This window comes from Scyliorhinus canicula, chromosome 7 (genome assembly GCF_902713615.1).
Source record: "Scyliorhinus canicula chromosome 7, sScyCan1.1, whole genome shotgun sequence".
NCBI classification, from domain to species: Eukaryota; Metazoa; Chordata; class Chondrichthyes; order Carcharhiniformes; family Scyliorhinidae; genus Scyliorhinus; species Scyliorhinus canicula.
The window spans coordinates 127866433-127887745 of record NC_052152.1 but is presented as its reverse complement, the minus strand read 5'-3'; the positions used below and the strand labels follow the sequence as shown (position 1 = coordinate 127887745).

Genomic DNA, 21313 nt, shown 5'->3' with positions numbered 1-21313 from the left:
GGATGAGGAGATGGAGGACGACTGCCTGCAGCTGCATAGCGTGGCAGCCCCCGAGTGGCCCCCATTAAGGGGACTGTACGGGTAAATGGTCACCCGCTTGAGATGGAGTTGGACAGCGGGCAGCGGTGGTTGGACAGACTACTTTGACCGCATCAAGCAGGTTATACAGACCCTTGCATTGACTGATACACAGGTCAGGTTGTCCACATATAAGGGAGAACCATTGGGCATTGCTGGGACTACGATGACCCCTGTCACTTACAGATGCTTGGTGAAGCGTTTCCCGCTTATCATAGTGTGAGACCACGGGCCCAGCCTGTTGGGTCGGGACTGGTTCTGCCATTTGCGGCTGCAGTGGCAGCACATTCTTCAAATTGGTTCTGGTGGTTTGGCTGAGGTACTAGGAAGATACTCCGAAGGAATCCAGCCCGATTTGGTGAGAATATAATAGCCCCTATTCCGGTTGGCCAGGAAGTCACTTCATGGTATTTCCGGGCGCACCCGGTACCTTATGCCTTGCTGGAAAAAGCAGAAGCAGAGCTCACTTGTTTAGAGTCCCTGAGTATTATCAGGGCCATCTGTTTCACTGAATGGGCAGCGTTGGTCGTACCGGTAATGAAGCCAGAAAACACAGTTTGCTTATGCGGCGACTACAAACTAACGGTGAACACAGCTTCCGGGCTAAACCAATACCCCATGCCCAGCATAGAAGATCTCTATGCGAAGCTCGCAGGCGGACTCTCGCTCATGAGTCATATGCAGCCAGATTTGGACCCTGCCTCCTGACCATATGTTACTATCAATACACACAACAAAAACAACAACATCACAGGTGCCTGCATGAGTATTTCAATGTGTCATGGCCAGCATCTTGCGAGGGTTGGCAAGTGTCGCTGTTTGTTTAGAAGTCATCTTGATTCCAGAAGTTTAGGAGGGCAAGCATTTAGATAATTTGAAGGCTGTGCTTAAACACTTCTCGGAGATTGAAGTCTGTTTTCGCCATGCAGTGTGCATCTTTCAGGTGAAGGAAGTGACCTACCTTGGTTATCGGGTGGACTGCGAAGGTTTGCACACCGTCGTGGAGAAGGTGCGCTCAATCCAACCTGTCTTTGTGGTGAAACGCTTCCATTAATATGTTTATGGCCACCACTTCACTATCATGACCGATCATATGCCTCTCCTTGGGCGTTTCAAAGAGGATAAGCCAATTCTTCCCATTGCTTCCACGGGATCCAGCACTAGGCTTTCATGGTCGTAGCCTACAGGTATTCTTTGGAGGTTAAACCAGGAATCCAGGTTGCGAATGCTGATGCACTGAGCCGGTTGCCTTTGTCGACCGACCCCTTGTCGATCCCCATGATGGGCGAAGTGGCCATGACCCTGAATTTTATGAGATTATTACCTGTCACAACACCGCGGATCTGTGAGTGGACCCAGATAGATCCGGTCCCATTCTAGGTTTGGCACGTCACCTTATTTGGTGGGCAGCATAGACAGCTCCCAGGCGAGTTGCAGGCATAACGGAGAATCATGCCGGTGGAGAATCCCGGTCCTAGTGTTTGTTCGCCGTTTTGCTGGTGGTGCCCAGTAGATCTCCGCCATTATCCTTTGACCAATCTCTTACCAGGTGCAAGCCCAGGGTTGTATTCAATGCATACATTTAGACCACATTCAATCCAGAAGGCCGCCTCTTCCACACATTCCCCGTTCCCGGTAATCACCACTCCAGCCGCAGCAGCTACCGGATTCGGATGCAGTGGATTTACATCCTCAAGATCTCCCTCTGGTTCCGTGCTCAAGGCCTGCTCGGGTCGCTACAGAACCCCATGGATATAGGGACGCCAAGATGACTGAGGTTCCCGACTCAGACTCTGAGATGGAGACACAGCAGGACGGCTCCACGGACCTGCAGCCATTACGCCGTTCGTCTCGGAATCGCTGTTCACCTTCTCATTAAACGCCGCCCAATCCAGCGCCTCATGTGCATGACGCCCAGCCTGCTGTAAAAGATGTTCAATGCCCTCCTTCACCTGGGTCTCAATCAGATTCCCCAGACTTTGAGGGGAGGGATGTACAACCTGTCCGTATCCTATTGGCTGGGGTCGATTGGTTACCACATGACTCTTGATGAATATGAACCTCCTCAATGAGGAGGACGAGGCAATCACTAGTAGTTGCAGTTGTATAAATCGGGCTGGCCAGTGTGATACTGGCTAGAGAGAACTACTGCTGCTATGTAATATTGTTGTAAATAAAATTACTACGAACTCGTGGTGGATTCTTAGTGGCCCTCACAAAAGTAACTCAATATTGCACAGTCATCTGTGAACATCCCTACTTCTGACTTTATTATGGTGGCAAGATCATTAATGAAGTAGCGGAAGATGGTTGGACCTGGGGACACTACCCTGAGGAACTGTTGAAGCAATATTCTGGGACTAAGATGGTTGATTTCCAACAACCACAGTTATCTTCCTTTGTGCTAGGTATGACTCCAACCAAAGGAGAGTTTTCTCATTGACTTCAATTTTATTAGGGCACCTTGTTGCTATACTTGATCAAATGCTGCCTTGATGTCAAGGGTAATCACTCTCACCTCCCCCAGAATTAAGCTTGTTTGTTCATGATTGGACCAAGACTGAATAGCCCTGAATTTCTGAATAAATGCTATTCGAAGCCATCTTCCATCATTTCACTGATGACTGAGAGTGGGCTGATGGGGCAGTGATTGGCCAGTTTGATTTGTCCTGGTTTTTGTGGACAGGAGCTAGCTGGACTTTTTTCCACATTGTTGCCTTTATGCCAGTATTGAACCTATACTAGGTCAGCTTGGCTAAAATGATGTGGAGATGCCGGCGTTGGACTGGGGTGAGCACAGTAAGAATTCTTACACCAGGTTGAAGTCCAACAGGTTTGTTTCGAATCACTAGCTTTTGGAGCACAGCTCATTCATGGAGAGGCAGCATGGTTTTGTGAAAGGTGAGGTTGTGTCTCACTAACTTGATAGAGTTTTTCCAGGAGGTCCCAAAGATGATTGATGCAGGTAGGGCAGTCGATGTTGTGTATATGGGCTTCAGAAAGGTTACCTCATGGCAGACTGGTACAAAAGGTCAAGTCACACGGGATCAGAGGTGAGCTGGCAAGATGGATACAGAACTGGCTAGGTCATAGAAGGCAGAGAGTAGCAATGGAAGGATGCTTTTCTGATTGGAGGGCTGTGACTAGTGGTGTTCCACAGGGGTCAGTGCTAGGGCCTTTCCTGTTCGTAGTATATATCAATGATTTGGAGGAAAATGTAACTGGGGCAGCACAGTAGCATGGTGGTTAGCATAAATGCTTCACAGCTACAGGGTCCCAGGTTCGATTCCCGGCTGGGTCACTGTCTGTGCGGAGTCTGCACGTCCTCCCCGTGTGTGCGTGGGTTTCCTCCGGGTGCTCCGGTTTCCTCCCACAGTCCAAAGATGTGCGGGTTATGTGGATTGGCCATGCTAAAATTGCCCGTAGTATCCTAAAAAGTAAGGTTTGGGGGGGGGGTTGTTGGGTTATGGGTATAGGGTGGATACGTGGGATTGAGTAGGGTGATCATTGCTCGGCACAACATCGAGGGCCGAAGGGCCTGTTCTGTGCTGTACTGTTCTATGTTCTATGTCTCATTAGTAAGTTTGCAGACGATACAAAGGTTGGGGGAATTGCGGATAGTGATGAGGATTGTCAGAGGAAACAGCAGGATTTAGATTGTTTGGCGACTCGGGTGGAGAGATGGCAGATGGAGTTTAATCCGGACAAATGTGAGGTCATGCATTTTGGAAGGTCTAATACAGGTAGGGAATAAACATTGAATGGTAGATTCCTCAAGAGTATTGACAGTCAGAGAGATCTAGGTGTACAGGTCCACAGGTCACTGAAAGTGGCAACACCGGTGGAGAAGGTGGTTCAGAAGGCATAGGCATGCTTTCCTTCATTGGCCGGTGCATTGAGGATAAAAATTGGCAAGTTCATGTTGCAGCTGTATAGAACCTTAGTTAGGCCACACTTGGGAGTATAGTGTTCAATTCTGGTTGCCACACTACCAGAAGGATGTGGAGGTTTTTTTTTATATAAATTTAGATTACCCAATTATTTTTTCCAATTAAGGGGCAATTTAGCGTGGCCAATCCACCTACTCTGCACATTTTGGGTTGTGGGGGCGAAACCCACGCAGACACGGGGAGAATGTGCAAACTCCACACGGACAGTGACCCAGAGCCGGGATCGAACCTGGGACCTCAGCGCCGTGAGGCGGTTGTGCTAACCACTAGGCCACTGTGCTGCCCTGGATGTGGAGGTTTTAGAGAGAGTGCAGAAGAGATTTACCAGGATGTTGCCTGGTATGAGCTATGAGGAGAGGTTGAATAAACTCAGTTTGTTCTCACTGGTTCTCATAGGTTGAGGGGCAACCTGATAGAGGTCTACAAAATTATGAGGGGCATAGGCAGAGTGGATAGTCAGAGACTTTTTCCCAGGGTAGATGGATCAATTACTAGGGGGCAAGGTTTAGAGGAGATGTACGAGGTACATTTTTTCCACAGAGGGTAGTGGGTGCCTGGAACACGGTGCCAGAGGAGGTGTTGGAAGCAGGGACGGAAGAGGGATACGGATCCCGGAAATGTAGAAGATTTTAGTTTAGTCGGGCAGCATGGTTGGCGCAGGCTTGGAGGGTCGAAGGGCCTGTTCCTGTGCTGTACTTTTCTCTGTTTTTTGTTCTCTGTTCACCTGAGGAAGGAGCTGTGCTCCGAAAGCTAGTGATTCAAAACAAACCTGTTGGACTTTAACCTGGTGTTGTAAGACTTCTTACTGAGCTTGGCTTAAAGGAGGGCTAGTTCTGAAGCACAGGATTTTTAAAAAATTAATTCACTTGATGTGAGCATCTATGATAAGGCTAGCATCTGCTGTCCAATCCTAATTGCTCTTGAGAAGGTGGTGTTGAGCCACCTTAAGCTGTTGTAGTCCATGTGGTACAGATACAACCACAGTACTCTTTGGAAGAGAGTTTCAGCAACAGTAAAAGCTCTGGTGCCTAGCTTAATGCTGGATGGTTCATCAGATTTTATTGTATTCAACTTTTCTGTTGGATGTTTGATTGAACTGGGTTTTATATGACTGCTGGACCATTCCAGAGGGTAATTGGGAATCAACCATATTGCTGTGGAGTTGTGGTCATATGTTGACCAGTCTGGTTCAGGACGGCAGATTTCTTCTTGAAAGACAATAGTGAAGTAGATGGGTTTTTCTGATAACCTGGTCATTTGGATTCATAGTCTGTGCTATATTAAGTGTGCTCACCCATTTCATATAATGCAGAGGAATTAACGGAAAAAGGTTAGAACCCCAGGAGGAGGCAAAGATGGATCATTCACTCCACTTTTGGCTGATGATAGTAGTCTTGTCTTTTGCACTGATGTGCTGAATTTCTCCATCATTGAGGATGCCAATGTTCATGGACTTTTTCCTTCAGCTAGCTGCTTAATTGCCCTCCGCCAATTGTAACTGCAGAGTTTCAATCTGATCTATTGGTTCTGGTTTCGCTTGACTTTATATATGCTGCTTATGCTGTTTCGCCTGCATATATTCCATTGTTGTAGCTTCACAAAGCTGGCAACTGTTTTCAAGTATGTCCTGGCATGTTCTCTTACACTTCTCTTTGAACCAGGTTTGGTCCTCTGGCTTGATGGTAATGGTAGAGTGAGGAATATATCAGGCCTGAGGTTACAGCTTGCAGTGGAATACAATTCTACTGCCACAGCTTTTCATGGATTACAGTTGCTCTGCTCTGCACCTATTCCATTTAGCACTGTGTTACTGTCATACAACACAATGGATGGTATCTTCATTATGAATCTAGCACTTAGTCTCCACAAGGACTGTGTGGTGGTCACTCCTACCAGTACTGTCATACACATATGTATCTGCAGCAGGTTGATTGGTGAGAATGAGATCAATTTGGTTTTTCCCTCTTGGTGCTTCCCTCACCACCTGCCGCAGGCACAATCTGACAGAGATTCCTTTCAGACTCGGCCAGTTCAGTCAGTGGTGTTCCTAAAGAGCCACTCTTGGTGGTGAACATTAAAGTCCTCCATCCAGATAACATTTTGTTTTCTTGCTGACCTCAGAGTTTCTTACAAGTAATGTTCAACATTAGCTGAGGGGGGAAGATAGGTGGCAATCAGCAGGAGGTTACCTCGCCCATGCTTGACCTGATGCCACAAAGACAGCATTGGGTCTGGAGTCAATGTTGAGAACTCTCAGAGCCACTCCCTCCTGGCTGTAGACCACCTCTAGTGGGCCTGTCTTTCCAGTAGAACAGGGCATAGCCAGGGACATTTGTCAAAGAGTATGATTTGGTGAGTATGACTATGTCAAGCTGTGGCCTGACCACTTGAATAGCAATCACACCTGACCTCCATCCCTGCAAAGAAAAAACTCATTCTGGACTTGGTCAGGGACGCTCTAAAAACTACCTTAAGTTGGATTAAACCAAACCTCATGTAGGAGGACATGGCGTTCGCCCTGCAAAAGGCCTCACTCCACACTTCATCATCAAATATGGGCCTCAACGCCTCCTCCCGCCTAGCCTTAGCCCCCTCCACTGGCACCAAATCTTACCACAAAATTTGTCTATTAATACCAGTTCCTCCAACCCCGCAATCAAAAGAACCTCTCCATTAGAGATGTCGGCGGCACCACGGGGAATGTTGGGAAAATCAGTCTTGCAAAGTTGCGAACTTGGAGATATCTGAAAGAACTTGAAATCGAGAGCACAAAATTTTCTGTCAATTCCTCTAAACTGGCAAGCCACCCCTCGAGGAACAAATCAGCTCCTTCCCTTCCCATCTCCTAAACGGGGCATCTAATCATGATAGCGCAGTGCTTAACACTGTTGCTTCACAATGCCAGGGACCCGGGTTCGATTCCTGGTTTGTGTCACTGTCTGTGCAGAGTGTGCACGTTTGCTCTGTGTCTGCATGGGTTTCCTCCCACAAGATGTGCTTGTTAGGTGAATTGGACATTCTGAATTCTCCCTCAGTGTGCCCAAACAGGCGCTGGATTGTGGTGACTAGGCGATTTTCACAGTAACTTCATTGCGGTGTTAATGTAAGCCTACTTGTGACAATAAAGATTATTACAATAATCTCTTGTTTTGCAGAGATAGCTCCTAGTAAACATTTTCATTTTAGAGACCCCAGGGTGACCATTATCAGGCTCCATTAAAATCAGGCACCATCCTGGGTGGTGGGAGGGGGGGGGAGGGGGGGGGGGAGGGGGGCAACTACCCAGGACTCTCAAAGTATGATACAGTCCTCAACACTGAGTTTGTCTTTTGGGTCAGATAAGGTTTCATGTCATCTGATGGTTGTCCTCTGACTCCTCTGTTCAGGATGATGTGCTTCAATTTTAACAGTGTTGGATCATTTTGGGTCCAGGTCTTGATTTGCTTTGAGGGTGCTAGAAATGTCTTTTAAAATATTAGGGTCACCGTGACCTCTTCCAACGCTTGCAAGGGAGTCAGGCTTGTGGGCAGTGGGAGGTGACCCGAGGCATCAGCGTTAGCTATACACGTTCCAAGGCGATGCTCGAAGAGATATTCATAAGCCACATGTAACAGAACCCACTGCTGAATCCAGGTGGATGCAATAGGGCATGGGATTATCCTCAAAAAGCCCCAATAAGGGCTTCTGGTCAGTCACTATTATAAAATGCCTGCTATCGATACACTTGTGAAATTTTCTAACACGACTGCCAAGCCCTCCTTCTTGATTTGTGACTACCTCTGCTCAGCATTCGAGAGTCCTGGATGCCTAGGTGATCGGCCTTTCTGTCCTGTCTTTCCAGCGGTGTGAAAATATCACTCCAACCCTGTTCGGGGTAGCATCACATGTCAGGATGAGTTCCTTTTTGGGGTCAAAATGGGCTAATAAATTGGACAACAGCAGCTGGTGTTTTACTTTCTCGAAGACCTCCATCTGTGGCACTTCGCAAGACCATTACTGGTACTTTTGCAGTGTATGTGTAATGGAGACAGCAGGAGGCCAAATCCGGAATAAACCTCCCATAATAATTGCCTAGTCTGAGGAAGGATATCAATTCCGTGGTGCATCTTGGTGCTTCCCTCACCTTGTCCTCCACTGGATGTAGCCCTTTTTAAAAAAAATTTTTCAAGGCATTTAACGTATAAGCACATAATACAGAATATCAGAAGAACACACCAACCCAACAAACAACCACAAACCTACAATCCCCCTGACACCAATGCCCCACCCCGCCCCACCGTCCCCAATTTAACCCCCTTCCCCTTGCTGACCCCTCAATTCTCCTTGAAGAAATCACTTCTGGGTGAACCCCTCTACTGACCCCTGCAGAGTGAAGTTGACCTCCAACCTCAGTAATTCTGCCAGGTCGCTCACCCACACCCCTGTCTTCGGAGGCTCCAAGTCCCTCCAACCCAACAAAAACTGTCTTCAGGCTATCAGGGAGGCAAAGGCCAACACATCAGCCTCTCTGTCCCCCCACCCCCACCCCCTGCCCCAAACGCTCGGGTCCTCCAACACACCATCACCACCTCCGGACTCGGAACCACTCCCACACCCAGCAACTCGGACATCACATCCGAGAACCCCTGCTGGAGCCCCCTCAGTCTTGTACATGCTCAAAACATGTGGACATGATTCGCGGGCCCCCCTGCACACCGGCCACACCTATCATCCACCCCCGCAAAGAACCTCCTCATCCTCGCCACCGTCATGTGGGTCCTATGCACCACTTTAAACTGGATGAGGCTTAACCTCGCACACAAGGACATGTTTACACATGTCCTGGCCTGCTTCTCCTCCCACTTATGCTTAATATTCTCCACCGGAGCACCCTCTCTTTCCATCAATTCCTTATAACTATCTGACACCTTCCCCTCCTATTTCGTCCTCCGATAACAGCTTGTCTTGCAACACCGGAGACGGCAGCCCCAAGAAGGGCTGCACCTCTCTCCTCACGAAATCCTATACCTAAAACTATTCCCCTTCGGCAACTCATACATTTCCTCCAACTCCTCCAGCCTTGCGAATTTGCCCCATATAAACAAGCCCCTGAAAAACTCAATTCCCACCTGCCGACATCCCCGAAAACCCAGCACAAACCTATGGTTCTAACAGATCGGCAACCACAACAACATAATCTCCAACCCAAAATGTTGCCTTCACTGCCTTCACACCTTTATCTGCCTGCCAATGTGCCCGCTTGCCCTTCCACACCACCATCGTACCCCCCCCCCCCCCCCCCACCTTGCACAGCTCTCCTTTCACATTGCCCCCCCTTGTTTTCACACCCCATCTACCCCCGGAAAAACTTCAGACTGCTGTAGTGGAGAGTCCATGTGTTCTACAGCACAATGCTGTCCATAAAGACCAGCTCGGCATGGAGCTGGAGGGCATGAACTGGGGTGTCACAGCAGAGAGACATTCAGCGAGCGTAACAGGAGCAGCACAGTACTATGGTACTTAGGTTGGGTTGAACTGAGGTGTGTGCTTTTTCAAATGCATCTGATGCCACTGTGATTTCCTGCATTTTGGAATACCTGACAAGATTTCAGCGAAGGTTGTTTTAATTAGCATTCATAAGATGCAAATAAATGCAAATAGAGTTCACACCAGCAGGCAGCAGGAGAACTGACCCGGGAGAATTGCAAACTGTTTTTTACGCTGGCAGGTTTCCGTCTTTTTGGCTCCCACTGGATTCTCCACTGCCGCCTGCCACCAAACCAACCATGGGCCAAATGGGAGAATTCTGCCCTTAAGTAAAAGCAAAATACTGCGGATGGTAGAGATCTGAAATAAAAAGAGAAAATGCTGGAAAATCTCAGCAGATGGGCATAAACCATCCTGCTCAACCTTTCCTCATGGGATAACTGATTTATCCCAGGAATCAGTCTAGTGAACCTTCCAACACAAGTTAATCGCTCCTTAAGCATGGAACCCAAAACTCTACACAGTATTCTATGCTGCGGTCTCATCAATGCCCTGTACCTTTTTTATCACAAACTACCAGGAATTTGCATAATATCCCTTTATTTTCTTTCAGTGAGTCCGACTTGTTTCCCCTGGATACTAGAACTATCTGGGCTGCAGAAGAAGGGTGGCTGGTATTCGATATTACAGCCACGAGTAATCATTGGGTGGTGAATCCAAACAATAACCTGGGCCTCCAGTTATTTGTGCAGACAACAACGGGTAAGATTCAGAATTTGGCACTGTTGACTATTCGACATTTGCACTGCGGAAATATTTTGAACAGAAAGCTCCATTTGTGGCTGAACCTTTGTCTGCATCTGTAATCCAATATCTGTGTCATTGTATTTGTGCCCGAACCAATATCTTCACCTGCATCCATACTGGCAGTGGAGGTAATTTTAATCCAGTATGCTCAGTGAAATATGGATGGGAATGGGCCATCGGATCATTTTGCTTTCCTAGCGGATAATCCAGCCTCTGAAATGTTGGTTGTGGAATTGCTTAGCTCTATCTCTTACTTTCTCCTGAAGCTGTTTGGCATGCAAGTATTGTAGCTTTACCAAATTGACACCTCATTTTTAGGTATGCCTGGTGCTTCATTGAACCAGGGTTGATCTCCTGGCTTGATGGTAATGGTAGGGTGGGGGATATGCTGGGCCATGAGTTTACAAATTGAGGTTGAGTACAATTGTGCTGATTTATGGACCTCAGGGAGTAGCAGGGAACATCTTGGTGGCAAGTGCATGGACTCAGGGATCGGTGTGCCTTGGGATGAGACCCCCCAATTGCAGCATTATTTCATTTAAACTCATGCCTAGCTGCAACTTACAGGATCCTGGCTGTTCACACTGCTGACTGCTCACTGTATCCTGCATATGCTCAGAGGACATCTGGTCAGATGGGAACCTACCCACCCCATCCCTCTGGAAACCCTCAGACCCCAGCAGTATCGTCAACAGGATGGGCGTGGCCATGCTCAATCGCCGACCTACCACGTGTTGGCACACCTCAGTGCACTCCTCAGAAGCAGAGTTCATCCCAAAGAACACATGCACCATGGCTGTTGGAACCTTCCCTAGCACACAGTCTGTCTCAGAGTAAAAGCCTCACCAGTGACATTATCAGCTAGCCCACCCCTGAAGATGACAACTGTCTTCAAGATCTGCCTGTCCACCATGCCCTGATCACATCTATCCTGCCCCCAGCCAGGAAACCTTTCTTTAAAAATAATTTTTATTCAAATTTGCAACAAGTTTTAACCAACAAAACAAGAAAAAAACAGTAACCCCCCCCCCCCCCCCCCCCTCCCCCCACCATTACAAAAGCAATAAATTAACAAAAATAATGAACATGAAACCATGGAACCAAACACCCATCCCCCATAGCGAACAAGTAACCCCCCCACCCATCCCCGCTCCCCTCCCCCCGGGTTGCTGCTGAAGTTGACCACCCCCTAATCCTCCGCCAGGAAGTCTAGAAACGGCTGCCACAGCCGGAAGAACCCTTGCACCAACCCCCTTAGGGAAAACTTGACCCTTCTCCAGTTTGATGAACCTAGCCATGTTGTTGATCCAGGATTCCGCGCTCGGGGGCTTCGCATCCTTCCACTGTAAAAGAATCTTGCGCCGGGCTACCAGGGTCGCAAAAGCCAGAATACCGGCCTCTTTCGCCTCCTGCACTCCCGGCTCCGATGCTACCCCGAAAATTGCGAGCCCCCAGCCAGGCTCCACCCTGGAGCCGACCACCCTTGACAAGGTCCCCGCAACACCCCTCCAAAAGCCCTCCAACGCAGGACACGCCCAAAACATGTGGGTGTGGTTTGCTGGGCTCCCCGAACACCTGACACACCTGTCCTCTCCCCCAAAGAACCGGCTCAGCCTTGTCCCAGTCATATGCACCCTATGCAGCACCTTTAGTTGGATTAAACTAAGCCTCGCGCAAGAGGAGGAGGAATTCACCCTCCCCAAAGCATCCGCCCACGTCCCCTCATCGATCTCCTCTCCCGGCTCCTCCTCCCACTTCTCCTTCAGGTCTTCCACCGAGGCCTCCTCCCCCTCCTGCATCACTTGGTAGATTGCCGAGATCCTCCCCTCGCCAACCTACGTCCTCGAGACCACCCTGTCCTGAACCCCCCTTGGCGGCAACAGTGGAAACTCCGCCACCTGCCGCCTAACAAATGCTCTAATCTGCATGTATCTGAAGGTATTTCCTGGGGGGAGACCCCACTTCCCCTCTAACTCCCCTAAGGTCGCAAACTTCCCATCGAGAAAGAGGTCCCCCATCCGCCTGATACCTGCCCTGTGCCAGCTCAAAAACCCTCCGTCCATCCTCCCTGGTACAAACCGTTGGTTCCCCCGTATCGGGGACCAAACTGAAGCCTTCACCTCCCCCTATGCCGCCTCCACTGCCCCCAGATTTTGAGGGTAGCCACCACCACCAGGCTCGTAGAATATCCTGCTGGGGGGAGCAGCAGCGGCGCCGTCACCAGTGCCTCTAGGCTCGTGCCCACACAGGACGTCGCAAACATCCTCTTCCATGCCACCCCCTCCCCCTCCATCACACACCTATGTATCATTGCCATGTTCGCAGCCCAGTAGTACCCACACAGGTTGGGTACTTCCCTACCCCGCTCCGGGAATACCCTCCTCACCCTCGGGGTCTTCTGCTCCCACACAAACCCCGTAATACTCCTACTAACCCTCCTGAAAAAATCCTTCGGGGTCATGATAGGTAGACACTGTAAGAGGAACAGAAACCTCGGGTGCACCGTCATTTTGACCGATTGGACCCTGCCCGCTAGGGAGAGTGGCAACACATCCCACCTCCTAAACTCCTCCTCCATCTGCTCCACCAGCTTCGTAAAGTTGAGTTTATGCAGGGACCCCCAGCTCCTGGCTATCTGGACCCCCAGATTTCTGAAGCTCCTCTCTGCCCTTTTCAGCGGAAGCTCCCCTATCTCTCTCTCCTGGTCCCCTGAATGCACCACGAACAGCTCACTCTTCCCCACGTTGAGCTTATACCCGGAGAAGTCCCCGAACTCCCCAAGAATCCTCATCACCTCCGGCATCCCCCTCACCGGGTCTGCCATGTACAACAATAAATCGTCCGCGTACAACAGCTGATGCTCCTCCCCCACCACACACTATCCCCCTCCAGTTCCTCGACCCTCTCAGCGCCATGGCCAGGGGTTCGAACACCAACGCAAACAGCAGGGGAGACAGGGAGCACCCCTGTCTCGTCCCCGGTACACCCAAAAGTTCTCCGACCTCCTCCCATTCGTAACCACACTCGCCACCGGGGCATCATACAGCAGCCTCACCCACCTAATGAATCCCTCACCAAATCCAAACCTCTTCAAAATCTCCCAAAGATATCCCCACTCCACCCTGTCAAAAGCCTTCTCCGCGTCCATCTACGCCACTATCTCCGCCTCCCCATCCACCGCAGGCATCATTGTGACATTGAGAAGCCTCCGCGCATTAACATTCAGCTGCCTCCCCTTCACAAAACCCATTTGATCCTCATGTATAACCTGCGGCACCACATCCTCCATCCTCCTGGCCAATATCTTGGCCAGCAGTTTCGCATCCACATTGAGGAGTGAAATCGGCCTATATGATCCACACTGAAGGGGGTCCTTAACCCGCTTCAGATTTAGTGAAATCAACACCCTGGACATTGTCGGGGGCAAAGCCCCCCCACTCCCTCGCCTCATTCAAGGTCCTCACTAGCAGCGGGCCCAGCAAGTCTGAAAACTTCTTATAAAATTCAAACGGGAACCCATCGGGTCCCGGTGCTGTCCCTGACTGCATGCTCCCCATCGCCTTAACCAGCTCCTCCAGCTCGACTGGCGCCCCCAGACCCTCCACCTGCTCCTCCTCCACCCTCGGGAACTCCAGCTTGCCCAAAAAGCGGTCCATTCCTCCCTCCTCCACTGGGGGCACTGACCGGTATAACTCCTCATAGAAGGTCCTGAACACTCCGTTAATGCCCCTCACACTCCGCACCAGATTCCCTCATCCATCCCTAACTCCCCCTATCTCCCTCGCCGCCTCCCGCTTCCGGAGCTGGTGCGCCAACATCCGACTCGCCTTCTCCCCATATACGTATACCGCCCCTTGCGCCCTCCTCCACTGCGTCTCTGCTTTCCTGGTGGTCAAGATATCAAACTCTGCTTGGAGACTACAACGCTTCCTCAATAGCCCTTCCTCCGGGACCTCCGCGTACCTCCTATCCACCTTTTCTCCTCCCTCTCCCTATGAGCCCTGATGGAAATCAGCTCCCCCCCTAACCACCGCCTTCAGCGCCTCCTAGACCACCCCCACCTGCACCTCCCCATTATCATTAGTTTCTAAATACACCTCTATGCACCTCCGGACCCGCCCCCATACCTCCTCGTCCGACAGCAGCCCCACCTCCAACCTTCACATCGGGCGTTGGTTCCTCCCCTCCCCCAGCTCCAGATCCACCCAAAGCGGGGCGTGATCTGAGATGGCTATCGCCGAATATTCCGCGCCTACCACCCTCGGAATCAACGCCCTGCTGAAGACAAAAAAGTCAATCCGGGAGTAAGCCTTGTGGACGTGGGAGGAGAACGAAAAATCCCTGGCCCCCGGCCTCATAAACCTTCAAGGATCCACCCCTCTCATCTGGTCCATGAACCCCCTCAGCACTGTGGCCGCCGCCGGCCTCTGACCCGTCCTGGACCTAGAACGATCCAGAGCTGGGTCCAGCACTGGATTGAAATCCCCTCCCATTATTAAACCCCCCGTCTCAAGGTCTGGAATCCGGCCCAGCATGCGCCGCATAAAGCCTGCATCGTCCCAATTTGGGGCGTACACATTAACCAGCACCACCCGCTCCCCCTGGAGCCTACCGCTTACCATCACATATCTGCCACCACACTGGACGCCACAAACGACATTCTCTTCCCCACCAAAATCGCCACCCGCCGGTTCTTCGCATCCAACCCCAAATGGAACACTTGCCCAACCCACCCCTTTCTCAACCGCACCTGATCTGCCACCCTAAGGCACGTCTCCTGGAGCATAGCCACATCTGCTCCCAGCCCCTTCAAACGTGCGACCACCCGGGCCCGCTTGACCGGCCCATTCAGCCCCCTTACATTCCATTTGACCAGCCGAATCGGGGGCTATTTACCCGCCCTCCCTGCCGGTCAGGCATCACTCTTCCTCAGCCAACCACACGCCCGCAGTCCCTGCACGGCCCGTTCCCCACAGTGGCAGATCCTCGTCCCGACCCCTCCTAATACCTTCAGTTCCCCTTTGGCCCTTCCAGCAGCAACCCGGTACACCCCCCTCCTCTCCCCCCCAACACCCCTCTCCCCCCCTAGCTAGGGCCCCCCCTAACTGCGTTGCCCCTCTCATTGTACTTCCGTAAGTGAGCTGACTCCTGCTGGCCCCCCCCCCCCCCCCCCCCCCGGTGTAACACTATCACCCTTCCCCCCGACCGGCACAGTCCCCTTCCGTTCCGACTCCAGCGCGAGAAAAAGCCCGCGCCTCCAGCTTTAACCCCGCCCCTCAACCCAAAACGCGGGAAGCGTAGACCCGGGCCACAATGGGCCTACAAAACATCCCACAAGCTTCCCCACAAGAAATAAAAAGACAAAAAACAACACAAAAGAACAAGGGGGAACAGAGCCTCCAAACACTGTACATCAGTCCTCAATCCTCAGTCCGAGTCCAGCTTCTCTGCCTGGACAAAGGCCCAGGCCTCTTCCGGGAAGTCAAAGTAATACTGGCGGTCCTTATAAATGATCCAAAGGCGCGCCGGCTGTAACAGGCCAAACTTCACCCCTCTCTTGTGCAGCACTGCTTTCGACCGGTTAAAACCAGCCCTTTTCTTCACCACCTCCACACTCCAGTCCTGGTAAATTCGGACCTCTGCATTCTCCCATCTGCTGCTCCTCGCCTTCTTAGCCCACCTCAGCACACATTCTCGGTCGACGAGCCGGTGAAACCGCACCAGCACCGCCCTTGGTGGCTTGTTAGGCTTGGGCTTTCTCACCAGCACTCGAGGGGCCCCCTCCAGCTCCAAGGGCCCTTGGAAGGACTCCGCTCCCGTCAGCGAGTTCAGCATCAAGACCACATAGGCACCCGGGTCCGAACCCTCCAGCCCGTCCGGGAGGCCCAGGATCCGCAAATTCTTCCGCCGCGAGCAGTTCTGCATTTCCTCCAGCCTCGCGTGCCATTTCTTGTGGAGCGCCTCGTGCGACTCCACCTTCACTGCCAGGCCTAGGATTTTGTCCTCATTCTCCGAGGCGTTTTGCCGGCCATCGCGGATCTCTGCCCCCTGGGCCATCTGGGTCGCCATGAGCTTGTCAAGTGAGGCCTTTCGCGGTTCCAGCAGCTCAGCTTTCAGCTCCCTGAAGCAGCGATGGAGCAGCTCCTGCTGATCCTGCGCCCACTGCTGCCACACTGCCGGTTCCCCGCCCCGTACCCCGCCCACTGCCATCTTGGTCTTCCTCCCTCACACCTTTCTCTGCTCCAGAGCCGATTTTTTAACCGCCCCGCTCCTGGTCCAGTCAATCCACTGGCAGAAAAGCGTTGCTGATGTCTTCCCACACCGGGAAAAGTCCGTCCAGTGCCATTACGAGCCCTAAAAAGGGCCCAAGAGTACGAAAATAGCGGGAGCTGCCGAACGTGCGGCTTAGCTCCGCATCACCGCAACCGGAAGTCCCCCAGCCAGGAAACCTGACCAGCTCTCTGTCACAACCTGTGTGTTAAACCCAGGCGCCACTTAACACTTCAGTGAAGATGCCAGCAAACACACACAAAGCCATCGATCACCTTCATCTGTAGGACCTGCACATACACAAGCCTCTTAGCATGGAGGTGACTGGCAGCACAAGTTGACAATCTCCATCACACAACCAGTTGCCACCCTGCTAGCATGATAACACATAGGCCACCCAGTGAAGAGCCCCACAGTAGACCCTACTATAAATGGGACAGGGGCCACAGAGACCATCGCTAACACAGGTCGTGGCAGCCACCGGTAACCCTGTAGGCAGGGACAGGTGGTGAGGATAGAGGCTATGGAGAGGTAGTGGGTAGTGATATTGTCACTGGACTAGTTATCCAGAGTCTCAGGGTAATGCTCTGGGGTCCTGGGTTCAAATCCCACCGATCTTTCGGCGGGAATTCAGCTGTGGGCGAGCAGTGAGTATTTAAACTAGCTGCTTCGCGGATTTGAGTCTTTTTGGCGGGAATTCAGCTGTTGGAGTGGGCGGAGCTACAGAGTCGAGCGGTGAGTATTTAATCTAGCTGCTTAGCTGGTTAAACAGCGGCCACAGGGTCTTTGGGGATAAATTGGAAGAGTGACTTCACAGCAAAGCAGTGACCTGATTGGCTGGTAAGGAAAGTGCACCAATTAGCTGTAGCTGGGAAAAACGTAACTCTTCGTGTATTGGTAAGTATTGTGATTGGTAAGTAAAATCTTTATTCCTTTCACTTATTCAATATTTGATATTATATTTGTAATCAGTTAAGGTAAAGTGTAAAAATGGCAGGAGATCCCAGACCCGTGTTGTGCTCCTCGTGCTAAATGTAGGAGTTCAGGGACGCGGCCGATGCCCCTGACTCCTTCATATGCTGGAAGTGGATCCAGCTGCAGCTCCTGTTAGACTGCATGACGGCTCTGGAGTTGCGGATGGACTCACTTTGGAGCATCCGCGATGCTGAGGAGGTCGTGGATGGCACGTTCAGTGAGTTGGTCACACCGCAGATTATGATTGGAGAGGGAGACAGGGAATGGGTGACCAAAAGGCAGAGAAAGAGCAAGAAGACAGTGCAGGTGTCCCCCTGCGGTCATCTCCCTCCAAAACAGGTATACCGTTTTGGATACTGTTGGGGGAGATGACTCACCACGGGAAGGCAGTAGTAGCCAGGCTCATGGCACCGTGGCTGGCTCTGCTGCACAGAAGGGCGGGAAAAAGACTGGCAGGGCTATAGTCATAGGGGATTCAATCGTAAGAGGAGTAGACAGGCGTTTCTGTGGTCGAAAACGAGTCTCCTGAATGGTATGTTGCCTCCCAGGTGCACGGGTCAGGGATGTTTCAGATCGGCTGCAGGACATACTGAAGGGGGAGGGTGAACAGTTGACGTGGTGCATTTATGCACCAACGATATAGATAAAAAATGGGATGAGGTCCTACAATCAGAATTTAGGGAGTTAGGAGATAAGTTAAAAAGTAGGACCTCAAAGGTAGTAATCTCAGGATTGCAACCAGTGCCAGGAGACAGTCAGAGTAGAAATTCAAGAATAGTCAGAATGAATACGTGGCTTGAGAGATGGTGCAGGAGGGAGGGGTTCTGACTTTTGGGACATTGGAACCGGTTCTAGGGGCGGTGGGACCATTACAAATCGGATGGTCTACACCTGGGCAGGACTGGAACCAATGTCCCAGGGGTGCTTTTGCTAACACTGTTGGAGAGGTTTCAAACTAATGTGGCGGGGGATGGGAACCAGATTAGGAAGTTTGAAGTCAGTAAAGAGGCAGCAACTAAAACCAGTAAGGTACTAGATAATAAACTCATTGTGACTTAGGGGAAGAGTAGATAGGGAAGAGATGATGAACGCAAAGGGACAGGTGGTCTGAGGTGCATTTGTTTTAATGCAAGAAGTGTAGCAGGTAAAGCAGATGAATTTAGGGCTTGGATTCGTACCTGGGAATATGATGTTATTGGTATTACTAAGACTTGGTTGAGGGAAGGGCAAGACTGGCAACTAAATATCCCAGGGTATAGATGCTTCAGGAGAGATAGAGAGGGAGGTAAAAGGGGTGGAGGAGTTGCATTACTAGTCAGAGATGATATCACAGCTATGATTAAGGAGGGCACGATGGAGGATTCGAGCACTGAGGCAATATGGATAGAGCTAAGAAATAGGAAGGGAGCAGTAACGTTGTTGGGACTTTACTACAGGCCTCACAAAAGCAAGCGTGAAGTAGAGGTACAAATATGTAGACAGATTATAGAACAATGTAGGAGCAATAGGGTGGTTGTGATGGGAGATTTTAACTTCCCCAACATTGAATGGGACTTATGTAGTGTTGGAGGTGTAGATGGAGCAGAATTTGTAAGGAGCATCCAGGAGTTTTTTAGAGCAGTATGTAAATAGTCCAACTCGGGAAGGGGCCATACTGGACCTGGTATTGGGGAATGATCCGGGCCAGGTAGTTGAAGTTTCAATCAGTGATTACTTTGGGAATAGCGATCACTATTCCGTAAGTTTTAGAATACTCATGGACAAAGACGAGAGTGGTCCTAAAAGAAGAGTGCTAAATTGGGGAAAGGCAGAGTATAACAAAATTCGGCAGGAGCTAGGGAATGTGGATTGGGAGCAGCTGTTTAAGGGTAAATCCACATTTGAAATGTGGGTGTCTTTTAAGGAAAGGTTTATTAGAGTGCAGGACAGACATGTCCCTGTGAAAATGAGAGATAGAAATGGCAAGATTGGGGAACCATGGATGACGGGTGGAATTGTGAGACTAGCTAAGATGAAAAAGGAAGCATACATAAGATCGAGGCGACTCAAAACTGATGAAGCTTTGGAGGAATGTCGGGAAAATAGGACAAATCTCAAACGCGCAATAAAGAGGGCTAAAAGGGGTCATGAAATATCTTTGGCTAACAGGGTTAAGGAAAATCCCAAAGTCTTTTATTTGTGTATATAAGGAGCAAGAGGGTAACTAGAGAAAGGATTGGCCCACTCAAAGACAAAAGAGGGAATTTATGCGTGGAGTCAGAGGAAATGAGTGAGATTCTTAATGAGTACTTTGCATCGGTATTCACCAAGGAGAGGGACATGATGGACGTTGAGGCTAGGGATGGATGTTTAAATACTCTAGGTCATGTTGGCATAAGGAAGGGGGAGGTTTTGGGTATTCTAAAAGGCATTAAGGTGGTCAAGTCCCCAGGACCGGATGGGATCTATCCTAGGTTACTGAGGGAAACGATGGACGAAATAGCTGGGGCTTTAACGTATATATATGCAGCATCCTTGAGCACGGATGAGGTCCCGGAGGACTGGAGAATTGCAAAGTTGTCCCTTTGTTTAAGAAGGGTAGCAGTGATAATCCAGGGAATTAGATACCTGTGAGCTTGACGTCAGTGGTAGGCAAACTGTTGGAGAAGATACTGAGGGATAGGATCTATTCACATTGGAAGAAAATAGACTTATCAGTGATAGGCAGCATGCTTTTGTGCAAGGAAGGTCATGTCTTACAAACCTAATAGAATTATTTGAGGAAGTGACAAAGTTAATTGATGAGGGAAGGGCTGTAGATGTCATATACATGGACTTCAGTAAGGCGTTTGATAAAGTTTCCCATGGCAGGTTGATGGAAAAAGTGAAGTCGTATGGGGTTCAGGTTGTACTAGCTAGATGGATAAAGAACTGGCTGGGCAACAGAAGACAGAGAGTTGTGGTGGAAGGGAGTGTCTCAAAACGGAGAAAGGTGACTAGTGGTGTTCCACAGGGATCCGTGCTCGGACCACTGTTGTTTGTGATATTCATAAATGATCTGGACAAAGGTATAGGTGGTCTGATTAGCAAGTTTGCAGATGATACTAAGATTGGTGGAGTTGCAGATAGCGAGGAGGACTGTCAGAGAATACAGCAAAATATAGATAGACTGGAGAGTTGGGCAGAGAAATGGCAGATGGAGTTCAATCAAGGCAAATGTGAGGTGATGCATTTTGGAAGATCTAATTCAAGAGCGGACTAAATGGTCAATGGAAGAGTCCTGGGGAAAATTGATGTACAGAGAGATCTGGGAGTTCAGGTCCATTGTACCCTGAAGGTGGCAATGCAGGTCGATAGAGTGGTCAAGAAGGCATACAGCATGCCTGCCTTCATCGGACGGGGTATTGAGTACAAGATTCGGCAGGTCATGTTACAGTTGTAAAGGACTTTGGTTGGGTCACATTTGGAATACTGCGTGCAGTTCTGGTCGCCACATTACCAGAAGGATGTGGATGCTTAAGAGAAGGTGCAGAGGAGGTTCACCAGGATGTTGCCTGGTATGGAGGGTGCTAGCTATGAAGAAAGGTTGAGTGGATTAGGATTGTTTTTGTTGGAAAGACGGAGGTTGAGGGGGGACCTGATTGAGATCTACAAAATTATCAGAGCGATGAACAGGGTGGATAGCAACAAGCTTTTTCCAAGAGTAGGGGTGTCGATTTCAAGGTGAGAGGGGGAAAGTTTAAGGGAGATGTTCGTGGAAAGTTTTTTACGCAGAGGGTGGTGGGTGC

At 50.2% G+C, this 21313-nt stretch overlaps 1 protein-coding gene across 2 annotated transcripts in view; it reads left to right on the top strand.

Annotated features, from left to right (window-relative positions):
* bmp7b (bone morphogenetic protein 7b) overlaps positions 1-21313 on the top strand; it is a 226690-nt gene that overhangs the window by 157510 nt on the left and 47867 nt on the right. For both annotated transcript variants that reach the window (XM_038802915.1, XM_038802914.1), the window contains exon 3: positions 10108-10256. In XM_038802915.1, coding sequence (XP_038658843.1) covers positions 10108-10256 — 149 coding nt within the window. The remainder of the gene's footprint in view (positions 1-10107; positions 10257-21313) is intronic.